The sequence below is a fragment of the Thunnus albacares genome, chromosome 10 (genome assembly GCF_914725855.1).
Source record: "Thunnus albacares chromosome 10, fThuAlb1.1, whole genome shotgun sequence".
NCBI lineage: Eukaryota > Metazoa > Chordata > Actinopteri > Scombriformes > Scombridae > Thunnus > Thunnus albacares.
The window spans coordinates 23,622,038-23,646,778 of record NC_058115.1 but is presented as its reverse complement, the minus strand read 5'-3'; the positions used below and the strand labels follow the sequence as shown (position 1 = coordinate 23,646,778).

At 40.3% G+C, this 24,741-nt stretch overlaps 1 protein-coding gene across 6 annotated transcripts in view; it reads left to right on the top strand.

The window, feature by feature from the left end:
* The first annotated feature begins 994 nt into the window (after positions 1-994).
* Positions 995-24,741, top strand: part of atp8a1 (ATPase phospholipid transporting 8A1) — a 108,401-nt gene continuing 84,654 nt past the window's right edge. For 4 of the 6 annotated variants that reach the window (XM_044363008.1, XM_044363005.1, XM_044363007.1 and 1 more), the window contains exons 1-2: positions 996-1,418; positions 19,237-19,351. In XM_044363008.1, coding sequence (XP_044218943.1) covers positions 1,370-1,418; positions 19,237-19,351 — 164 coding nt within the window. In that variant the 5' untranslated portion in view covers positions 996-1,369. Of the gene's footprint in view, positions 1,419-19,236; positions 19,352-24,741 lie in introns of all 6 variants that reach the window. The other 2 variants (XM_044363010.1, XM_044363011.1) reach the window with 1 other exon arrangement.

Below are 24,741 nucleotides of genomic sequence, written 5' to 3'. Positions count from 1 at the left end.
TGCAGATGTTAACAGATGTTTACTCTCATTTGTGATGATCACAGCCAGTGTATCATGCTTTATAGTACATAATATTGTTTCCTATTTCTGAATTGTGTGGATGCCTATCATGTCACAGGTGGCTTTCTATTTATCTAGAAAGTTTATGCTAAATGTTAAAAATATAGAACAAATATAAATCCACACAACACTAATTTAAAACAACCTACTAGCAGTAATAAAGGTATTAATAATTCAAATCAGTAATTTTATGGGTTAGGTCAAAGTACCAGATAAGATTTAGGAAACGTCTTCTTATTTCTTTCAAAGGCCAAATCCCTCGGACATATAATATCTTTGCTTGCTAGATTTTCATTATTTGTGTCAGTTAAATGTTATTTGTGTGGCAAACTTCTACCAGCATACTTGTAATGTGTTATGGAATATATCTAAAAATATATTAGTAATACTTTACAAAACATCAGTTCATTGCTGCTTTATTTAAAAAAAAAATATTGTAAAAAAGTACCACCATATAATCCCCATTATTTACAAATATAGCATAAGCATGTGGAGTGGAGACCTACCATGTGTTTATGCTTTACATCGTATTTTTGAGCATATATCTGTATGTTAGCTTGTTAAGTGATGAGGGTTATCATTTGATGACAATACAATAACTATTAATACATTCATATATCTATAATGTATTAAAAATCAAGACTCAATTGTGAAAAGCCAACTCCCACCCAGTGTACTATGGTTGTTTCTTCAACCTGTGCACATCAACTACTGCAGAGGGAGGGGAGGTGTCCACACCAAACGAACACTTTAATGGGCATTTTCAAATCATGTCTATGTCTTAAACAATACTAGCCACACCGATTAAAATTCAGCACTTTTTACAATGTGTTTCATCAGAAAAAAAATAAATTAACCATGATTTTCTTTTCTCCTATAATGCTGTTATTATGTTGAGGCACCCCTCCCATTGCAGCTGTAAGTGGTACCGTCCATAATGTGAAGCGCCACCGTCCGCCTCACTTCAGTTTATGATAAGTCTGTGTCCTCTCCTGCGTTACCGAAAGGCGTCTGTCGGCTTTACAAATCCGCCGTGTGAACCGGGGATGCTGGGGGGATCCGTGAAGCCGTGGGCTCCTGGACATGTTATTGTCACCACCAGGAAATGAACGCTGGTTCTCTATCTCACAAATAACTGTCATTAGCAGCAAACACGCAGCGCTACAGTCCGCATGAGAGAGGTTCTTCTGTTGAATGTTTAACCGTTTTTTAAAAATTCTTTAACGGTCGAGAAGAAGCAGTCACAGGGAGCAGAACTAACAAGCCGCGGCCGCTTGACAGGTGCCGTCGCCCGGCGCTGCGTGGAGAGATGCCGCCCGTCCAGAGAACGATGTCTGATCTTCGTACCCGGTCAGAGGGTATGTAGATACATTTTTACTTCATTCAATGTGTTCAGAGAAATGTTTTGAAACCATTCAGTGCTTATTTTCTTGTTACTGCAGGAGGGCCGGCTCGTAGCTCTCTGGAAGTTACAGTAACTTGCTAGCAAAAGCTGTGATTAACTGTTCCCAAACTAGGATCAGGGAATCCCCCGGGGGGCCTTGTGAGTTTTCCGAAGGAGTCTCCTGAAAAACAATTCGTCGTTCAATTCTAATACAACTCATTTTAGTAAAAGTCAGCCCTAACAGAGAGTGAAGAAGTCTGCTGTCATGTTTATACCTGCAGATAAAACGTATAGGTCCCTCAAACAAAAGGCTTTATGTCTGTTTGATGTTTCCTGAAGTGAGACTATTGTGGGATGCACCTGACTTGGATAGCACCCATTGCAGACAGGGGCACCCCTCAGCCATTGTCCTGCCCACCCTAGCAAAAGCCTATAATCTCAGAAAGCAGGAGGAGTGACCAGAGATATTTTCAAGTTGATGGTTATTGACAGTAGCCACAAGTCTTGACAGCATAATAACAAGTGTCAACCAAATGGCATGAGTCTAACAATACAGTCATTGTGCTTCATGTGGGACCCCGACTCCGTCACTGCACCAGTAACTTTCCACTGCATCTCAGCCGTATTTGCCAGGGAAAGTGGACACGGATACATACACAGTGTTAATATGATCTGAATACTCATAAGAGAGTCTGTTTACTTTCGGGCTCCAAAGGCTGCTTAGTAGCTTTGTTTATCCAGGAGAGCACCCATAGCTGGACACATGCAGACTTATTACTGGCTGCAGGTGCGCAGTCCTGAAGGGTTCTTTATGGAGTCATTAAATTCCTCCCATCACTGTTTTGTGGCTGACCCTGACCTCTAACCTCTCTGGATAAGGGCAAGAATTTATCTGCAGGGATCAATAACACGTCATATTGTTATTATTTATGATAACTGCTACAGTGTCTGTTTCTCTTTGCTCTTTTGATTTTGATTTTCGATGGCTTAGGTTTGAATAATAACTGTTGACTGAGTCTCAGGCTAATATTTCAGCCTGAGTTACTGCTGTTGAGTATATTTTTTTGGCTGCTTTGCCTCTTACAGTGAATTAAAATTGCCTTCCTTTCATTTGTATTTTATATGCTTATAAATATCTTGTCCTGTAGCTTAAAATATAGGGGATAAGGGCTTATTAAACATGCATACTTAGTATTTGGTTTTCATTATTTACTTGTAACGAAGTAACTTCACTGTATAAGGCAGTTTAATTAAGTATGTATTCATACAAGAAATATTTCAGAGCTGAATCCTTCCTCCAAGCATGTAGGAATGTGGAGGAAAATGCATTTTTAAAGAGACATGCGACTGAATTTAAAAATTCAGTATTTGAGAACATGAAGAACTATCTGGAAGCTGCTGCAGAGGAGCACACAACTAAGACCAAACTGTGATACCCTCAAGTTGTGGTGCACAATATATTGGCTGTCTTATCAATATCAGATGATAACTGCATAAACATTTTAGAGCTGCAACAATTAATCGCCAAATATTTTGATGATTAATTGTTTTGAGTTGTTTTTAAATAAAAAATATTAAAATTCTCTCTTTTTACAGCTCCTTAAATTAGAATATTTTCTGGTTTCTTTTGGGGTTTGGACCGTTGGTTGGGACAAAACAAGACGTTTGAGGTTGCACTTTTGGTCAATTGATTAATTTAGACAATAATCAACAGCTTAATTGATAATGAAAATAATTGTTATGTGCAGCCCTAAAAAATGAGACAAATATCATAATTGTACTTGATATAGAGCCCCACTGATTTCTGTCAATCATTTAATTACAAATGCATATATCCATAAGTTATTTAAGCACAATTCACAGTTCTGTGACACTTACAGTTTGAATGGATGATGTCAAAATATCAATTTTGTGTGCATTAGTAAAAACATGGAAGGAGCAGACTTCCCCTTTTGATATAATTTACTGGTTACTTGAGGCGACAGTGTCACATTCAGCGTATTATACGTGAAAGGTAGACGGGTTATGATATTGCAGCTGATTTAATAATACTGATTGATATTGGCCTTAATGACCAGGGATGTATGATTGATTGGTAATCACACATCTGAAATTTTAATAGCGAGCATCCCTACCATCCAGACTTAGATTTAATCAGTAGACGATCAATCGTAAGCTGATTTTGTCTAACATGAACTGTAACAACACTTAAGCCTTCTTTTATTGCAGTTGTTTCCAGTATTGACCAGATACTGTGCCCACTTTCCCAGAAAATGTTCCCAATCCATGTTCCCAACAGGTGGTCTTCTTCCCATCATTTCCATCTTTTTCAATAAATCAAAATGTAGTTGTACATTTTATGAAACAAATTAAGTGGTGGTTTATGGCTTTATGAGACATATATGTTCAGTAATATAAATATCTAGAATGCAGAAAGGCAAACATATTATTATAGATATTTGGGCAACTTGGGTATTGACCAGATGTTAATGATAAAAATGGATGCAAGTAAAACAAAATTCTGTGTTTCAATTTCTGTTCAATTTCTGGAGATTTCATATTATCTCATTATTGTAAATGGTTGTGCTTGGTTGATGTTTTAAAATGCCACCTAAGAGTTAGTAATTACGTAGCATTTGGTCATCCTCTACTCCACAACAGAAATCGTAGTGTTATGCCACTGAAGAATCATACGTTCTACTGGTAGAAATCTAAATAATTAAACACAAATATAGATTGCACAGAAAACTGTTGACCGATGCAAGCTGCTGCAAGAGTGAAAACACATGAATTATACAGCAGCTATTGCTGTCCCCCCCAACCCCCAACTACCACACACCAGCTTTTTAGGTTACAAAGAGCAAACGATTTTGCTGTTATTTTACTCAGCTCCATAGCACTAAGTGTACAGTCTCATCCACATGAGTAAAAACAGTGTAATCTTTCTGAATAATGGTTTCCACCTCCCGTACCGTGCCAGATTAATGACCTACAGTGTGCTGCTGCTCTAGCATAACCTCATGGCTCCATTTCTAGTTAACTGTTTTGCTCAATCTCACATCTATTCCACATCATTTCTTTTGGCTGGTTTTATGAGAGCCTAAGCACACTCCCCACCCTTCAGTTTTATTTTTTAATCACCACAGTGCATCAGGCAGGCTTCCATCTAGAAAGGGCAGCCCTCTGCCAGGCTTACCACCTAATCCATCAGCGGCCTGTCCGTCAGCTCTCTGTGCTGCACACTCCCCGGTCTTGCCCACCACGTGCCGCTCCACTCCTTGTCACTCTTCTCCGCTGTGCTGTGGAAACATCCGACATCACTGCCAGCCTCTGCCTGCATGTGTTGCCAAAATAATCTTATCTGGGACACTTGGCGGTACAGGTGACGTCAGTAGCTATCAGCATGTTTATGTGTGATCCTGCAGGGACAGACAGGCACCTGTAGACGTTGATCTTTCCGATACAAATTTCCATGATAGGCAGGTAGGTGCTTAATACCTGCCCCCGCTGTCTAAATTGGAAGGCTGATCGGCAGAAGCCATGCAAGTTAAGGCTAGACAGATGGCAACAAGCATCCTGTTTGCTGTCTTAGCTCGCATGCTTATCTGCAGACAGACCAAATCCCCTCTCACAATTGACAGTAAAGGTGGAGATAGGGAGGTAAGCCTGTCCTATGAGGATGAATCCATCAAAAGACCAAATGCTTGTCTTTTTGTGTCATCTGATTCAGATGATAGAGGGTCCTCTTCAGCATCAGATTGCCTACATACTAGTTTTGAAAGAGACAAAGCAGCTTCTTCTTGAACCTTTATATCTCTACCTCTCCGTCATTCTCAAGATTTTTTTTTTGAAGCAGGATGTTTCCCCCCAGCATTTCAATAACACCAGCTAAGCCTCAGTCTGTCTGAATAGTGGTAACAGCATTGGGAGGGAGACTGCAGGGGGATAGACTGCTTCCTTCTGAAGGGATCGAGAGCTGCCCATGTGCCTGGCGGATCACTGGCTGATAATAATGTGGCACAAAAGCCCAACACACCACTAAATCCCCTGTCTGGGGCCGCTGGTGTGTCACATCAAGTCCCCTCGGGCCTCTCCACTCTGTCTATGTGCAGGCATGGGACATCTCCTCTCCTCTGTTTTTCACTTCATGTCCTGCCTCCATCACTAACATGCAGCCAGTCTAATATGAGTTTCTTCAGATACTCAATTTCTCTCACCTCAGTGATTCTCTCCTGTCTGCGAGGCAAAGTGGATGTAGAGTGGGGGAGATGTGCACATATCCACACAGTATATACGTTCCGTCTGATGCAGAGGAAGAAACGACTCTCATGTTTGCTCATGCACATCTTTGCATTGACCTGAGATGAGGACGACCCGTGATCTGATGAGTGAGAACTGTGCAGTGTCTCTAGGATTGCCCATTAGCAAGAAATGTTCCTTTTTCCTGAATATTTTGATTATGAAGTTTATGGCCGTATATGCAGACACATAAATTATTTATGTAGCTTCTGTATGGGCAGTATCTATATTGCCATTTTATTTCACTGTACTATTAATTTTTGCATTGTGTGGTTGGAGGGGCTGTTGTTTTGTACCGTTTTGCCCTAACCAAACAGTAGCAAGTGACATATCCATCGCTTTAAGGTAATTTTCAGTCAACATAGATGCTTTGGTAGTAGTCGCTACGAGCAGTTAACTTACTGTTGTGTTTTTTTCATGGCAACTGAATAAATACGAGAGGGGACCAAAAAATTCCTGGAAGCCATTGATGGCGCAGGAGAAGGGTGTAGTTTTCGAATTTGCTGCTAGGTAGTGTAATGCCTACAGCTTGATGAAACTAAAATTGGGACTGAAGGAAAGGGAGAAGATTCACCACCGTGGAAGAAATCCAGGAAGAATCGCAGGAAGCTGTGGACACGGTGACAAAGGTTGACTACAGGAAACGTTTCCAGGAATGGGACAAGGACAACTAAAAGATTTATTGATTTATGACAGTTTTTTTTTTAACAATTCCAGGAATTTTTGGGTCCACCTTCGTATGTCAGTTTAAGAGGTTTATAACTGCGAGTCAACTTTTAGCAATGAAAGCAGTTGTGTTTACCTCATCCACACTTTTTGCTGTTTTTGTGGCAACTTTTTTTCATGGATGTGGATATTTTCTGGCTCTGGCACAGGAAGATGATGTATCCATTCTTAATCCTGCCTTTAAAGCTTTGATTGTCTTAGTAGTTCTCCAATAGAGCTTTACACAACGCCAGATCTTTTTAAATCGCTGAAACAATCTGAGAAGTAGGCAGCGATTGAGGTCTTGAACTCGGCTAATTTTAAAGTAGTTTACAGAACGACATTGATTAAAAAGATAGTTAAATTAAACTGGAGATTAATTTTGAAGCGGTAAACTCAAATATGTCTTTATGTCTTGAGTGATGCAAAACATCACGAGTCCCTGAACTATCCATTCTGTGGAATTGATTAAATCCTCTGATCTGCAGGTCAGCTGGAGTTCTTCAGTAATGCTGCTCAGATTGAACCTTATTTATGAGGTACTGGAAAGCTGTGTAGCTCACAGTGAGATAAATCTTCTATATTTACTCAATTTAGCCATCAGCTCGCGGTCTTGTCTAGTATAGTCAGTCATAGTATAGTATGATTATAGTATAACTAAGCACTGACTTCCTGTTTCCAAACATTAAATAAATCATAAAAACAGCATAAGACACTGGAGAAAGAAGCCTAAACTGTATCCTCACTCACATTTTTTTTTCTGCCGGTGAGCTAAAGTCTTGTTTCTGACCTGGTTGTGTTGGTCTGTGTGCTGCACACATGCATGAGCAGCAGGAAAATGCACCAAGCCTGCACGTGCCAGAAAACAGTCAATGTGATGGTGTTACAGCGGGATGACAAGGTCAGATGGAGAGGTGTTGGCAGGCACTCCATAGGAAAGCAACACCATCAATGGTTGGGAAGATGAAACTCTTGCTGCCCTTGACCCCCGAGTTCTTAAGCATTTTTATGACCCTGTTCCCATCTTAACTTCTTGTCCAACTAGGCCACAGTGCTGCTTCCATAGATAGATGGTTAGTTCTAAAAACACACACATTTAGGAGTTAGAGCACAAAATAAGAACTTTGAGGTTTCATAACGGTGTTACTCTATAACAATTAATCCCTTTATATTTACATCTATAGCAAATACCTGGCAGTTCTGATAGACATTAGTGACCTAATATAGACAACTAATCAGATAACTGTCATTATAAAGACAAAGTTGTATGTTAATCTACTATTCTGTTCTGTGCTACATCTCAATATCCTACTGATCACCTATTCAGACAGCAGGAGTCAATTATTTTAGATGGCTGTGCTAACAAAACAATAATGCTTTCATCACTCCCATCAGTACATGTGCTCCTGTAATAAAAGCAGTAGTGTAATTGATATTGCTTTTAATAGGTGGTCTGAGCATATTAATGTTGAAGACTGAGGCCTGAATCAGTAATAGACAAGGATGGCATCCGCATGTATATTTCCTCTATAGAGCTATAGAGTATGTGTATGTGTGTGTTGAGCTCAGGTGTTACTTACTCTGCAGTGCAGGCTTATGGAGGTGCAGGTTTTGCCTATTGAGCTAACACATTACTAACATGTCACATCAGGTCAACGAGCATCACCGAAACACTGGGGTGGATTAATTGTCATCGCTCAGCCATTTGGATATTACAGCTATTTTTGGAGAACATATGATAGAAAGGGTTTTTTTGCCACTAATTCAGATCTGAGTCCTTAACTTTGAGTTTTGATATTGATCTTCATTAGTAAGTATCCTGATACTGAGTGTGATTCTGTATATTGCACACTCATACATATTGCTAATGTAGGCCTTCATTAAAATGAGTAAAGCTGATCCAGTTTGGATATGTTTGACAGCAGAATAGATCTGCCTCCATCCACAGCTCTAAGAAAATACTGACACACCCATGTGGTTCAGGTATGCTTAAGTTTAGACTGCTAAAACTACTTGGTTATGGTTAGATAGCTGTCATGATTAAAGAAAACCTGTGTTGACTGTTGTAGGAACTGGGACGGAAACCCCCGGTCACCAACCCGAGAGTCAAATGCTTTGTATGCTGATCCGTACACTATGACTTCCACATCCTTACTGCTCCCTTCTCAATGAGAATGACACCTTATTTTCTGCTCTGACAGTTAAAATAAACATATGTCATATTAATCAGTCTGAACAAACGACGATATCATTTGTCTTTAGAGGAGAGTCTCGGTAAACCTGTCAGACAGGAGACAACATTCGAGTTGTCACAACCGATCCGTCTGGCCTTTACAGCAGTGACACAGACTTGTTAGACTTGTTACATCTTGAATCCCACAGTGGTCTTTTGATCCTGCGGTTGCAAAACTAGAGGAGAAGCCGGGCAGCAAACAGCAGCTGAAAACAAAACAGACATGTTAGAGTTACACAGTGTATGCAATCAATCCCCCATATTCTCAGTGTTTTGAAAGGTTTTGAAAATGATAAGATAGGGCTGGTCTTGCCGACATGCATGCAATGGTTACATTTGTACCCTGCAAATACTTCTCTTGCAAAAAGCTCTTAAAGCCAAAACAGTCCAAAACTCAAAGGTTTTCAATGTATAGTTATGTAAAAACAGAGAAAAGTAGTAAATCCTCAGTGACTGTTTGGCACTTTTGCTTGATGAATGACCTTAATGATTAATTGATTGCCAGATTTGTTTTTTAATAATTTTCTGTCAATCAATTAATTGACAAGGCGTTTCAACACTACTGAGCCTGTATCTCTGTTCACAGTCTGATACCTTGTACGTCATTTCGGCTGCAACAATGTAACCAGTGATGTGACTTGGCGGAAAAAAACAGTATTATTTTGTATCTTCCATGAAGACAAGAAGCAGTTGTATGAAGTCAGGCACAACATTGACTTTTTCTGAATGACTGGCATTCGCAAGGTCTATATTCTGTTTTCAGTCCTTTTTTTAAAGATGAATTGGACACCATGTGACCTTCGCTCTTACCATTCATAAAGTCTCACACAGTGGAAAGGTTTCTGTCCCCACAGACCTCTTGCTAAGCTAAGCCAGGCCAGCCCTGTGATGTCACAGTTATCCCAGCTGCCTGTGTTGACTGTCCATCCCACTGAAACCCGCCTGAGCCTATGGGGAGCCAGACGGAGCCGAACAGGGAAGGGGATTAATTCTGCAGCTGCCCTGTTGTTGTTGTGAGTGCTGGTTACAGCATTGTGATCTGATAAGCGACTTATGGATGTTACTGTTGCTTAGATTGAGGCAATATCTATATCCCCCCCCAGCTCTTCCCCTCATTCACAAATGGTGAAGATGGGGGTTGGGGGGGGGGCTTTCATCTCTGGGACTTTGATTCCCACGAATAGACTGTGGCTGCTCTGTCTACTGAAATATTTATCTTGCATAAATGAATCATGTACAGATCTTTCTTTCGTGGTGATGAGCAGATATAAATGGCACATTAGGCTCAGTGGGTTGTGAGATTTAGAGATCCCAAAGCCCAGGCATTTGGAACTATTTTGACCCTAATAACCACAGTAGATGGCCTCAGGTTAGAGCGAACAATATGCAGACCGACAGTGCTGAACTCCTGATCGCACCTCACCTTTCCGTCTTACTTTTTTTTAGTAAGACCGTGGCTTCACATTTCTACAGGAGCCAAACCTCTTGCCATTTCTCTACATTTTCTGTTTCCAGTGAAGTATCTGATGCAGTTTTTCTTCACAAGGACCCTGACTGTGATTCGGCTGCCATTCATTTGTTCGTGTTAAATCAATGTCAGTAGCTCCCCCCCTCCGCCCCCCCGCCCTCCATCCCACCCCTGGTATTATTGAATGAATCGTGTGGGAGCCTAGCTTTAGCCAGATCACGTGCCTCCTCATCTAAACTCTATTGACCAGCCTACAACTCTCTCAGGCTCATTAGTGCTTGTCTCACACTGAGCAGCTAGATTGGGCTGTGTTTGTGCCTATTTCTGGAAGAACAAAAAGCCTTCTTTTACATTTAGATTCACCTCGAGATGGATGTTCTACCTCTAGGGATCCACAGATGGGCTTTCCTGAAAGAAATCTTACATCCTAAGGCTTATGGAGTGAACTGAATCACTGCTGTACACTCATAACCATTGCAGGTTAAATTAAAGTTGTAAAATGCAGCATGTCAGCATGTCACCTGATTTCTTTTATGATTTGTTGTAAAAGCTTTATTTGAGGTCAAATGTGATAGCCAGATTAAGTACTGTTACTAAAAATATCTGGACTAAAATAACAATTTCCAGTTGATCCTCTTAGTTTAAAAACACGGATTAGTGCTGTTACTGTGACGATGGAGAGCAAATATACTTCCCATATGTTGTGGATGTATTTTAAAGTATTGGTCAGTTATTTGTTTGTGTTTTATTTAATGTTTAACCCTGAGTGTCATAAAATGCTGTGGGAAGTAATATACTTGAGAATCAAGTCATTATTGTTCCTGTCATTGTTGCCATTAGATCCGTTTAATCTTGCTCGTGTTGACAGTCATGGCGGCAATAATTTCCCACCGCGACCACTTCTGCCTGACCTGAGCTAATACATTACCACCCGGGATGTCATAAATCTGCAGAGGATGGTTTTGTCTTTAACCTGTTTTATCTACCACCATTGTTATAACAGACAAGCATTGAGGTAAAATGTTCAAATACAAGGAAGTACGATTTGTCATTGTTGTTAAGGTGAACTATGTTGTAAACATGATTTTCTGCAGTTATTAACACACAGGGTTTGTAAACATAATAAAAATAGCACTGATGCTAGAAAAATAACAAGCCCTCAAGTCTGATCGATATACTTTTAGTATCTTAAAAATCTCTACCGAGGTATAACAGAGCTAATTCTCTCTCTTTAACCTCGAAGACTCAGCAAGGGATAAAAAGGACAGACCGGGGAAGACCGGCATGCCTCGGCCAATTCCATGTCATGCTGGGCCCAGTTTTTCCCATCGGGCACCCTCTCCAAAATACGTGCCCCCTTGTGACTATTGTTCCACCCGTCTGTCTGTTGGCTGACACAAGCAATAATCCTGACATCTGGCCTGCATCCAAACTCATTACGACACTTGGTGGCATTGATCCTTCCTCCAGAGGCTTCCCCTCCAGAGCTGTGTGCTCCTGCTACTCCTACTGCGCTTTATTTGGCTCCTCGCTTCTCTTTTTCTCTCTTCTCTTTCCATGCCTCTCACGTTGTTTTTATATGGCCCGGCTAGTATGGGTGATACGGTGGTTTCGTGAATAGATGAAAGGTGTGGTTATGAAACTTAATATAACACAGATTAAGACTTATATTCAGAGTCAGTGTCCGCCCAGTTTCCCATTCTTGCTCTCTTTATTGATGTCAGGGTAGTTGAGCCGTGACACGCCTGCAGTTAATGAAATTAGTGCAGAGAAAATGCAGTGTCCACCAGGGAATATTAAGAACAGTTCCCACTGAGACATCTGTGGCAGTGGCTGAGTACATTATCCGCATAGTGTGTTAGAAACTAAGGAAAGGTGGATATTGAGGGAGGGAGATCCCATATGGCTATTTTTATGATCTACTCCTCTACTATAGCTCTCACCCCCCAGCCCAACTCCTCTGGACTGTGGTGGTGGTCTGTCTGTGTTGGCCTTGTGTGCCATTTTTAAATATGGTGAAGGTGTCAGTTATGTTGCCCTTGAATGTTACTTTTGTTTTGACCTTAACTGTAACAGCTCATGAGTTGTTACCATAAAAAAAAGAGACGGCTGCTTTTTAATCTATTCAACTAAAATTGTGGGATTTAGCGGCCACAGTACTAGACCTGTATTTCTCTGTCCTCAAGCCTAGCTGATCACTTTTTTGCTCCAGCTCTACTTTTGCTCATGTAATCCAATTAAAGTGTTAAATATGAAGCCTGTAATTGGATCAGTTGTGCGAGAACAGTAGCTGTAGCAAAAACCTTGAGATCAGGTAGGTCTTGAAGACATGAGAAGCACAACTGGCCAACTTAGTGTAGTCAGAGTAGCAGAACACAATCTAAATGAACAGTAAATACACCACAGCAGTATATATCACAACAAATTCCTTGAGTTGGTCAAAGTCTGCTGTGTGAATTTTCCTCAATGACATTATTTAATGGAGGTGGTACAGTTCAATACATTTTTGGTACAATGTATCAATCAAATATGAAAACTAATGTCTCTCTTGTCTCTATTCTAAACAAACATTAAACATAAATAAACACTGTGGCTAATGTGATATAAACTGTGCTGTGTAGAAATTAAGGCACTACTTTTTATTTGCTTATGGTCAGTACATAATCTTAAAGAAACAAATGGGCAGTGTGTAAATATTGCTGTAATTCATTTACAAAACTAGATGGAACATAATAGCAAGGCTGAAGCATTTGTGTTCTCAGTGACTGAGTGTGGTTGCATATTCGCCGCAATATGCAGTCCTGGCATTCTTGGCATTCATTTTAGGCTCTTTCTCAAACAAGTCTGTTTGACGTAGTTTGTTTTGTTGACATAGTTTCCGCCCGGTCCACTTCTTTTTGTCCAGTGTTGCAGTCCCAAACAGAAACCAGAGCTTAAAGACCTTTCAATGAGTGTTTGTCATACTGATGGTGCTAGCTATACAAGCTGGGCTAACCTGACTAGCAGGGCTGCCGTCTCAGCCAGTAGCCAAGTTTAAAAGAATTTGCCACATTTTAAGATTTGTGGCTAACTAAGCTGAACTGTTACATACAGACAGCATTCGTTTTTATTTGTTCATAACAATTCGCTACGGACAAAGCAGTTGAAAATATTGCTTTTCCACATGTTTCTGTTTGTTGAACAGGTGTTTTGATAAATTAATCTTATTGGCTTTTTACCTGCGAAGCTTTTATTACACTTTCAGTAATGAGTGTAGTTGTCATCGACTCAAGTTAAACTTTATCTTTCACTTCACCTGGTTCACTGTGTCTACTGCAGCCGCTCAGCTGACTGCTCTAAGTGTGTGTGTGTGTGTGTGTGTGTGTGTGTGTGTGTGTGTGTGTGTGTGTGTGTGTGTGTGTGTGTGTGTGTGTGTGTATGTATGTGTGTATGTATGTGTGGAGGCACTGAGCCCCACCCTTAGACAGACTCCAACACAGACAGCAGAGGACAGTAGCAGCAGGCCCGTTTATGACACCAAAACACAGTAGAGACTCAGCATAGTTTTTTGGCTGGACTGGTCAGTGACCAGCCCCGTAACTGCAGTTATCCATGGGTGAGTGATGAAGTTACACCATTGGTTGGCCGGCCGAGTGTTGGAGTTTACCCATCGGTTGTTGCTCTTTTAAAATGAATTGGCAAGAGATGATGGAAGTGGGAGACAGCAGCGTGACGTAGAGTGACTGTGTTTCCTTCTCCGAACTCTGACGCTCTCAGCGCCGGTGTTAAATTCCTGTTTAAACAGACGCCTACCAGCGTCTCTGCTGTCTCCTCCTCTACTGTCCAGTGTGATCGACTCTCTGGCTGACAATGCTGTCAGCAGCCGACAGGAGAGATGCTCCACGGTGCGTTTGGATTTTATAACCGAACTAATACCAGGACGCAAGCTTTTATTTCTCTGACGTTTTCACATCACAAACGATGAACAACAGCAATAAAACACGAGTCTTGCAGGTAAAACATGTGACTCATGTGGGCTGTCTTATCAGTTTAGTGTGTTTGCAGGTGTGCTTGATTTTACTGTAACTGTGATAACCAGGCGGAGATAAGCCTCTTGAATTTGCATCCAGAATGCTGTCAAAACTTTCGTTTACAATTTCCACCGCAGCCCCCACGATCATCGACCAGCAAAAAAGCTGCATAGAGGCATGAAGGAGAGCAAATATTACTGGGACCACTACAGAAAATTGCAGATGGACATTTCAAATTGCAAATAGTTGCAAGTTTCAACTTGTCTTGTTGAGAATCTTTGGTCTGAACTGGGCTTGAGTTGTATAATAGTAGGGAAAACCCTGATTTTCATAAATTGCATCCACATTTTTGCAAATTCCATGATATTCTGCGTTTTACAGTCGACTTCATTTTTATTTTCAATTGCGATTCCGTCCATTTTTTACCACAATGCAGAAATCGTGGGGCTCTATGTTTCAAAGCTGCTAAAAGGAGAGAGCAAGAGGACTAAGTTAAGCAGTAGCAGTACCAGCTGCAACTGGTGCATTGCAGCACCTGGCCTACGCAACACACAGGCTCCTGCTGCGAGGGCTCATTCAGAACACAGACACACAACATCAATCACAGCCGCTCAGCCAGCTCCTCTGGCCTCCTATTTCATACAGGCCTTATGCTGCAGTCACCAGCTATGCCTGCTTCCTCTTTTCATCTGTCATTGCAGACACTAATTCCTTGATTACACCAGTTTCCTGACTAACTGTCATCACTGGGTTTGTCCCTTGTTGCAAGCTAAGATCTCTCTTTGGCATATAGTCTATTATTATTGACATCTAATTGAAGAATCTAGAGACGTGGGTATCACTTGAACACTTGCCTTATATTAGCACTTCAACATACAAGGTTTGAATGCATCAGTTGTAAGTCACTTCGGACAAAAACATCTGCCAGATCAATGAAATATAATGCTGTAAAAAGATAAGTATCACAACATTCTCACTCAAAACTGAGATTATGATTTTTTTCTCATGATTCTTTAGACCCACGTATGGTAGGGAGATGACAGGAAACAAAGAGAGACCGGTGCCTTAATCTCTAGGCCACTTGAGTGTCTCCTTGGCCTATGATGGCTTTAGGTATGTTATTATAGGTATTTTTAGCTGACATTTCTGGTTGTTGTATAAACTTGTAGTGTTACTCTCTGGTGCTGCAACTAAGGCAAAACATTGTTTTCAAGATATATGCTGTACTTAAATTGAAACATTATTAATATGTCAAAATTACAATGTAATGATTGGGTTCCTTGACTAATTTCATAAAGACAAATACAAAAATTGTGATTATAGTTGTATCCACAAATTATGCAGCCCTGTGTTCATCCAGTCCAGACTCAGTAAGGTAGCATGCCTTTGAGTCAATGTCCTTTCACTCACCTTTACTTAGTGCTGTTACTCATTCCCAACCACCTGTCTTCCCAGTGTTACCAGGTGAGCTCTTGGCTGGAAGTTTTATTTTAATTTCCGATGAAAGGGGGCTAGGTCTAGTGACATGTCAAGAGAAGGCAAGTTACCTCCCCTCAAGGAAAAGGGTGACGCAGGATCAGCAGATCAACTCTCCAGGAACATTGTGTAACGTCATGGTGACAAATACCATTATAGCGCTTTCAGTGGTTTTACAGATCTTAGATTTTTTGAGGTCATGTTTCTATAAATCCACAGCTGGCCTGAAAATATCTTTTATATTTCTTTCAGGGCCAAATTTAGATCCCATTATGATACCACTGTTGCAAAATTCAATTTCTCTCTGTGTCCTATCATGTGTGGAAGATTAAAAACCTGTAATAATGTGTTTGTATGGTTCTGAAAAAGTATTTTTCAAATTGATTACAGGAAATACTCAGCAAATAATTGCCTCTCTTAGAGCTCACTTGTATTTCCATTTGCTGTACTGCAAATTGAAAACAACCAAACTAGCATTATCTAGCCAGCCCTATTTTTACACATATAACTGAACTGTCTCACTTAAATGGTTGTTTACAGAAGCACTAAATGACTGTATCATACTGTGAACACATCTAGCCTTTATCGGTCAACACGTCCTTTCGTAAACGATACATCATGTGATAATCACAGGTATTATGGGTAGGAAGTTTCCCTTCTTAAGCAGCAGGCACCACTCTTTAAGCTCCTGTTGCTGCCTGGATCCACACACACCCTTTTGCCACCACGCTAATCCAATAAACCATCGATGCTGATCTGACGTCTGGGTGGGCTCTTGCATAACAGAGCTGGGATAGCCAACCCATGTTTTCACCGGTGACAAAATGACTACAGGGGGGCAGTTATTTTTAGCCTGAGAGCACATGCTAAGAAGTGAAACTATGAGGAGATGACGGAGGGACGAAGGAATGTCTGGCAATCACTCTTCAGTAATCCTCTATGCGAAGCCAAGTGGATCATTAATATAACAAGAGCTGTAATTTAAGATTCAGGGTTTGTGTAACATGAGTGAGAAAGTGCAAACTGTAAGGCGAGAGTAAGAGGGGAAAAAGAGAGGAGAAAGTGGGAAATGTATCTTTAAAGACTGTCAGCCTTCTACTGTGTTTCTCCTTGACTTGACATGACAAGAAAGAAATACCGTAGGCAGGGAGAGGGGGCTCACGTTGCAACTAGGGCATATCCGGTAGGGACTCTGGTTACTGTACCTCATGACACTGCGTTTTGTTGTTGTTGATGTTTCAAGCAGCCAGCTTCCCTTACTCGTGTCCCCCTCCCTCCAAGCCTCAGAATGGCCCTTGTTTCCATTTTTAAACTCCTGGGTTTTATCTGTAGTTGTGGAAGCTATGCTACTCCCGCCCTTACCTCATAATCCCCTTAACACCACCACTACTGCATAGCATGCCAGGGAAGGCCATCCAGCTCGCAATGGAACACATGCATGCAACTTGAGAGTCTGGGAATACTGTTGACTTAAGAGTTTTACAGTAGTGCTCCCATGGCAGTGCTGAGAGCACTAATCTAGTCATATCAATTAAAACATGAGGAAAGTGAAATGTGAACCTCAGGATTTGTATCATTTTTCATTTTACAAAGAAGATGTCAAATCTCTCTCTGTAGGTGTGCCAGATATTCCAGCTTCAAATGTAATTTAATAGAAGATTTGGTGTTTAGCCTGTCCACAGAAGTTAAAAAGAAGTCTGTCTCAAACATGAACTGCTGTGACCACAGAATGCCAGCAATGACCCTGGCTTTCAGTATCTGTAATGCCAAATTGGTAAAATTACTTCTTGAATGGTCAGACCCAAGACTGAACCTATTACCTGAAAATACCTTGGGCCCTTTTTTCTTTAGTAGCATTTATGTTTTGTGCAAAATGTTTTGGAAAGGTTTTCAAAAAGAGAAATATTGATCGAATGGTCTACCTCATTCAGCACCTTCACAGGCTCCTTTTCTACCATCAATGCTATGTGTTGCTCGGTGAATAGTTGGAATGGTATTTTAAACAATTACATAACTTGAATCGCCTAGATTTCTCAAAACACACTGCATATTATGATTAAACTGACATCCTATACATTCAGGGGATTGTACCTGACCAGTCCTTGATTATATTTCCTTGCAAGTCACTTTCTGTCCATTAGAGAGGTTCTTTGGTGTGATGCCACTCTCCATCCAGCATGACAGTAAGCAGCTTCAAACCAGAAGCTTGAGATATTCCTTCAACATCCCTGTTTTCACCAATATGCAGCAACTGTCACCAGATAGGAAAGCATGCATGTTAACTAGAGTAACAGAGCTGGATAGGGTGTCCATCTGTGATGTCTTAGGTTTTTCCCTAAAGATTGCAAAGTGAGAGGCAGATACGCCTCTTGCCAATCAATAAATAAAAACAGTTGTGTGTGGTTTCTAAAGAAAATGTGAAGAAAAGTGCTGCATGCATGAACATCTCTGCGACCCACGTACAGCCCTCATTTGATGTGTTGATTTAGCCAACATACTGTAGCTCCATCCCACTTTGTTGAACTTGGTGGGAGCAGAGCAGTGCCTTGCTCAACCACAGATGGAGAAAAAAAGAGTTACATCAATCAAGGAGAGTGTTTTTTTTTAGTACTGGGTGGTGTCTTCTGCTAATTAAATATTTTTTAATGTAGAGGTCAAAGTAAGCAAAATGACTGAGGAGTGAGGATTGAATGAGATCTCTACTTCACCTATGAAAACAAATGCCAAGTTATTAAAAAAACACAGTTTGATTAGGGTCTTGCATGTACAGTACCTCTTTATTGTAGATCTGACACTGCACTACGGCAACTGATCCACACAGATAAGTTCTATCTGTTATTATCAGCAGGAAGTTCAGTGTTCACAGGAAATCCCCAGCTCTGATAACACATTTCCAGTAAAAAATGATCTTGGGATGTTCTCTGTGTCAGTTACTGAAATGTGAGCTTTTGTAATGTGAAAGTGATCTCATTACATGAACATTTACTGAATGCTTTAGGCGTGACCAGGGTTTAACACAATTGTACCTAAAACTGACAACATGAAGGGTATATCTACAGCTTGAGGTCTATCAGAATTATTGCTTTCCTCCATAAATCACAAATGTATGTTACTAATGATAAGATTTTTCTCCATGTTGGCTTATTAAAAAAAAACAACCTTTTTTGAACATTATTTGCATTATGTTCATACTGGGTTGATAACCCCAGGTGCAAAGTTGGCATTTTACTGGGTAGGGAGCAATAAGAGATGCATTGTCAGTGACTTGAGCAAACCTAATTTCATATTTTCCAAATAACCATCTCCCTGCACTAAGATAATAATTTGAGCATTATACTGTCATCAGATTAATGCTGCCTTACTGAGGCAAGTTTAATTTCTAAAGAAATAATCATATATAGATATGATATCTATGGGCTCTAAAGCACCTCTCTATAGCATTCACTCTGAGTGTAAAAGACACCGACTGGCCTTTTACAGACTAAAGACTCCTTCGGGGACTCTCCAAAACACTCCAACTCCAACACCTTTTCATCTTACTTTTGTTTGTACTCAGGGAAAATTTTGTTTCTTACAGAATGTCTTTTCTTCCATTCTGCAGGGTACGAAAAGGCAGAGGACACATCAGAAAAGACATCCTTAGCTGACCAAGAAGATGCCCGACTGATATACCTCAACCAGCCGCAGTTCACCAAGTTTTGCAGCAATCGAGTCAGGTAAGGAGATGTTTGTGGTCATGGCTGGTTGAGAGCTGATGTGAAATATTTACTATATGAACTGATGGAGTTTGTAAAGGTACAGTATAAAGTGTTATTTATTGTAAACTAGTTGCCTGACTTTCAAATATCATATTGTTGGGATGGACCAATGTGTTTGGCAGCTCAGTGAACAGGGAAATGTTGGCGCAAACTAGTGTTGGCAAGAGCCCCATATAAGGCAACTATAACCCTTTTTTTGGTCTAGTGTTATCACTACTTGGGTGGTATGTCTATTGAAGCTATTGAATGTGGACCATGTGAACCTTAACACATGGGCTGCAAATCAAAATTGGAGCATGTCGACACCTTACAGTTGATCAGAAATGGCGCAATACATAGAGCTGCTGCAGTTACCGCATTATGAAGAATAGACTACTACAGGAATAAATGCATTCAAAAACTTTGCCCGTATTTAGGAACCAATTATTTTATAACATCTGAGGTTTGAATTATTTTTTTTATGGGAGTTACCGTGATGGTTTGAATGACTTTGCTAATTTGTGCATTAAGGAAAAAATCAATACTGTGGCAGCTTTAGCGGTATATCAGAGAAACATGAGGAAATTAATAACTATTGTGATCCTTTGAGAAGATGGTTTCCCGTCACAAATTTAGGAGGTCGGGTGAGATTTTAAATGAAAGAAAAAACATTTTTTGAAAACTTGTAACATAGAGTATTGTAACAGTTTTTTTTCAGTGTTTGGGTGGCAAGTAACTGTCACTTGTCTACATGGACTGCATTTGATTTGCGGGCCAAGTAGTAAAGTCTGCATGGTTTACATTTAATAGCTTCACTAGATCAGGCCTGGAATACCACCCAAGCAGTGGTAATGCGAGACCCAAAAGACAGTTGTAGGCTTGTGGTGGTCTGTGCGGTGGTGAGTGAGTGCTTTTTCCCTTGAGTACACCCTTCAGATTCAAATGCGTAGCTGCTCATCTTCCTCTATGCCTCTTCCTTATGCACTAAGTTGGAAATTGTTATTTTTGCAGCCCCTTTTGTGTGCCAGAACAAACAAAATGTCATTTGTTGTCAATGCAGTCACAATGGTGCCTTGGAATGGAATTACGAAAATGTTGTTGACGACAATGGTCTGCTATACTGTGTCCACATGCTGTCAGATTTTAAGTCTGCATGGACAAACGCAATCTATCTTTCCTCACTATGCTGATGAGGCAACAGTTTTACAACAGCCCCTCTATCAGAACAAATATATAATACATCCTCTATGAAATTTACAACAGAAGAAGAACACACAGCAGGTCAGTAAAGGCTCTTATGTTTTTGGGTCACAAAACTGACACTGCATACTGTATCAGTCACACAACGTTGATCTCTATCATTTTATTATACAACATTCCCAGTGTAATTATGTAAGGCACATGTCACTTGAAATTAAATTTTATCTCATCTGCTTTAAAAATTTACGCACAAAGTTGTACTCTCTTTTGGCTGTTTGTGTAAATTGCTGCTATTTTTGACTTGGTAATGGAAACCCAGAGGCCATCAGTGCTTTTCATGGTGACCTGCAGCATAACTTGCCACTCTGCCTTTAACCTTACATTAACCTCCAGAGTCACAAGCAAAACAGGCGAATTAAGGCATGCTTTGACTCTGCAGCTGCCATTCAAATGCCAGCCTTGGGTGAATTTCCCAATAGCAAGCAATCTTGAAATTTCAAAATCTTTTAAAAAGGCCTTTTGAGCATATGTTGTGGAAATTGTGTTCTTAATAAATGTCTTGAAGAGACACAAATCAAGATACCTCATAAACTCACAGAACAGTCTGATCTACGGTATATTTAAATCCTTGTTACCTCAAAAATAATGTAATAATTTGTATTCAACATACTTAAGATGGTTCTGAATGGATGAACCATAGTTGAAACAGTGTGCAGTGCAGTGGTTTTGATGTTAGGAGCCACTACTGTTGTGCAGTAGAGAGGGCTTTTCCACAGGTTCTGTCATGACAGCGCCCTCAGCCATACGATATCTGAGAAGTACCTGCAAGATTTGTATCACCAGTGGTGCTTTAGCCTTGCTATTCCAGGCTGGCCCCTTTTTATCCTGTTGTTCCTCTTGGAGGATTGCACCGCTTTTAGCATTAAAGGTCAGGACTGTTGGGTCTGGGCGTTCACTGTCAAGGAATATTACTGTTAGCATTCCTGCTGCATGAGCAGCTTGAGATATGCATGTGCTTACACAGACACAGCTTAAAACTGAACAGGAGTAATAAGTGAAAAAAAAGCCTATGAATGCAGGAATAGTTAGTCATACTGTTTAGGTCAGCTTTATATTTTGACATGACAAATGACAGCTTCCTTACTCCAGTTTGTTCCTGATTCCTAATGAATGTGTTTGTAATGTTAAAATCAGTTTATAGTTACAGTAGATATCAGGTTTGTTTCTTATATGATTTTGTCTTTAATGATCAACAGACAAAGGTCAATAAGCATTTGCAATCAAGCCTTTCTTATTAACCTCTTAGGAGCATCAGACAATTGATGCTTCAATTATATTGCCTCAGAGAAGTTTAAGTAATATGGCTCTTGATATGAAAGAGCACCTCTGCCTGTTTTTTAAAATTAAAATGTACTAAAGTTTTGTGACCTTACTGGAGGCGGTCGTTAAATCAGTGGGTGACCTGCCCCTGCTGAAAAATAAAATAAAGGAAAATATCACATTAGTTCCATTCAAGTGACGCTGATGCTTTTCACACAAAGGTCAAAATAAGACATAAAAAGGTAAAATGATCAAGAATAAATTTTCTTCCCAATATTCCAGACTGATCCGGGCACCAAACAAACCTGTTGTCTGGGCTGTTTATTAGTAGGAACATCCCAGGTTTATTCTATTCAGATTCACTGGCCTTTGATTTGAATAACAGTCAACCTTTAATGTATAAATAAACAGTATTAATGTACATAAAGATAAAAGTTTGAATGCTTGCAGCACAGTTAAAAAAATTTTTGGGTGGCAGCTTGCATGTTAATGCCTTAGCGAGCTGCATTTGTTTCAGGCTCCCTACTGTCTTACTTCTTGTCAAATAATTTCAGAGGTTTGAAGTGTTACTGCATTATCTGAACATAGAAGTACACAGCTTCCCAGTGACTTCACTTTTGTTGAGTTTTTTTTGTTGTAGTTTTTGTATTCTGTATGTGCCCAAACATTTGCCTCATGCTTTAAGGCACAGGCTTTGGTCTGCTCTAAAGATCTAATTTGTTCAAGAGGATTGGTTGCTGTCTCAAAGTGACCTGTGGAGACACTAACAGGAGCAGGGTCTGTGATAAATGGTGAATCCAATCTTGCTAGCAGACAAAAAGCCCTCACAGGTTCTTTCTTTCACTTGTTCTCATCCTCCACCTGCAGCACCACTATCTGCAGGATTATGTCACTACTCACTCCCCACACCTAAACAATATACGTGCATGCGCATGTGTGTGTCTGATACACATCACCTATCACACATCACACAGATGAACACGCACTGTACGCTGCTCCTGCCTCATAACAGACGGGCACCCTGGTCTTTCTATTATGCACAAGGATTGTTGTGGATTGTTTATTCAGCTGTATCCATCCATTATTAAGACATACATAGACACTGACAGACATGGACACAAAAAACAAGGACGCACATTCACTGCACAGAAACGGTATAATTGTCTGAGTACAGTGTCTTAAAACGTAATCACCTGACCACATCAACTACGCATTTCACTAAGTGGCATCTTTACATCTTCCTCAACTTATTGGGTGGCTTTTAAAATCATTGTGACCAAATTACAGCTTCTCATTATAGCTCCGTACTATAATTAACATACACCAAATACTAAAATCTAGCAACACAGTTAGCTGGTGAGTTGGAATACTGTTTGTATGCAGTGTTACAAGTACAGAGACAGGAGCATCTAGGAGTGATGTGAAGGATTTCAAACAGGATATCATTTGATCTGTAAAGGTTACTGATCCAACCAGTCATTCAGCTTTATGTAATTTCAGTGTGCAGTTATGTTTACATAGAGTATTAGTTGGACAAGGAGAGACCTGTTATGCCACCCTCATGCCAAGTCTGTTATCTAACCACCTTACTGCACGTACAATTACCATATAGAGTTTCTGTGTTTCTGCGTTTAACCTTCAAAGAAATTATTAAAAAAACCATTGTGACCCCTAAAAGGCTTCTGTAATGGCTGGCCGACAGTCTTTTCTTTAGCCATACACTTGAGCTGGAAGAATAAATAAATCATTTTTGTTTAAAGCAACACAAATAGAAGGACAGGTGGGGGGTTTTCACAGAAGCTTATTTGCTGTGATAGTCCTCATCTGGCAACAGCTGGTTAACATTTGTTTCTATTTGTTGCCCCTGGCAACCCATTCAGAGTCTACTGTGGCCTATGGGAGGGTCATGACCATGTCATTTCGACAAGATAATCTGCTGTCATTACCAATCATGGAAGTTTTGTAAATCATGGCACAGAATATGCTCATTACCTGTTGTGTCTCCTCCAGGTTTACTCTTCTGTCTTTGTGTGTCAACATGTGATGTCAGTGCTTGTCTCCTGGGTAGTAATGGATGAAAAACTTGATTGAAGATTTAGTTGCATGTTTAGAAATATGTAAATCCACTTAAAAATGATTATATTTCATGTGAAAACATTGGCAAAATGTTCATGAGTTGCAAAAGTTGCACAAATCTAGTTTCAACTCGTAAGGCAAACCAACTGACATGTGAATGTGATGTCAAACATTTCCACTGTGGTGGAAAGGTTGATAGATAGCAATAAAAGGTCTTCTGATTGAGTCTGCATGGCTATCATCTAGACAGCTGTGAGTGAGTGGAAGAAGTGCTCCTCTCATATCGTCTTGATCCTCAGGGTATTGCCAGGAAATAAAATGTGAGATCCATAATCATCCATTAAGAGGAGTGTTAAATGAGCTCTTTATCTTGCCCTGCGTCTAAGGGAGGAAGTTACAAAGTGTATAGGAGTAACTAGTGTAGGAGGACAACCGCTCTAATTCTGTTAACTAATCTGTGATTCTTAAGGAAAATAAGAGACAGACTCCCTGGATTCCTAAATTTGTAAGAGCACACCCTCGGCCTGCAGAACTGACCACCCTCTAAGTGGGGTTTGATCAACGATGCTCAACAGACTCAAAGACCTTCTAATAAACCATTCTGATAAGTTGAATCATGACAAGAACTATAAACATGAACTGACCCTAAAGGCCACTTGGACCGGAGGAAAACAACTCCCACTTTAGATGGAAGACTCTTATCAACAACGCCATAAACTAACCCACATTCCTGAGGACTTTATGAAGCCTCCCTGTAAATCTGAGGCAAACCT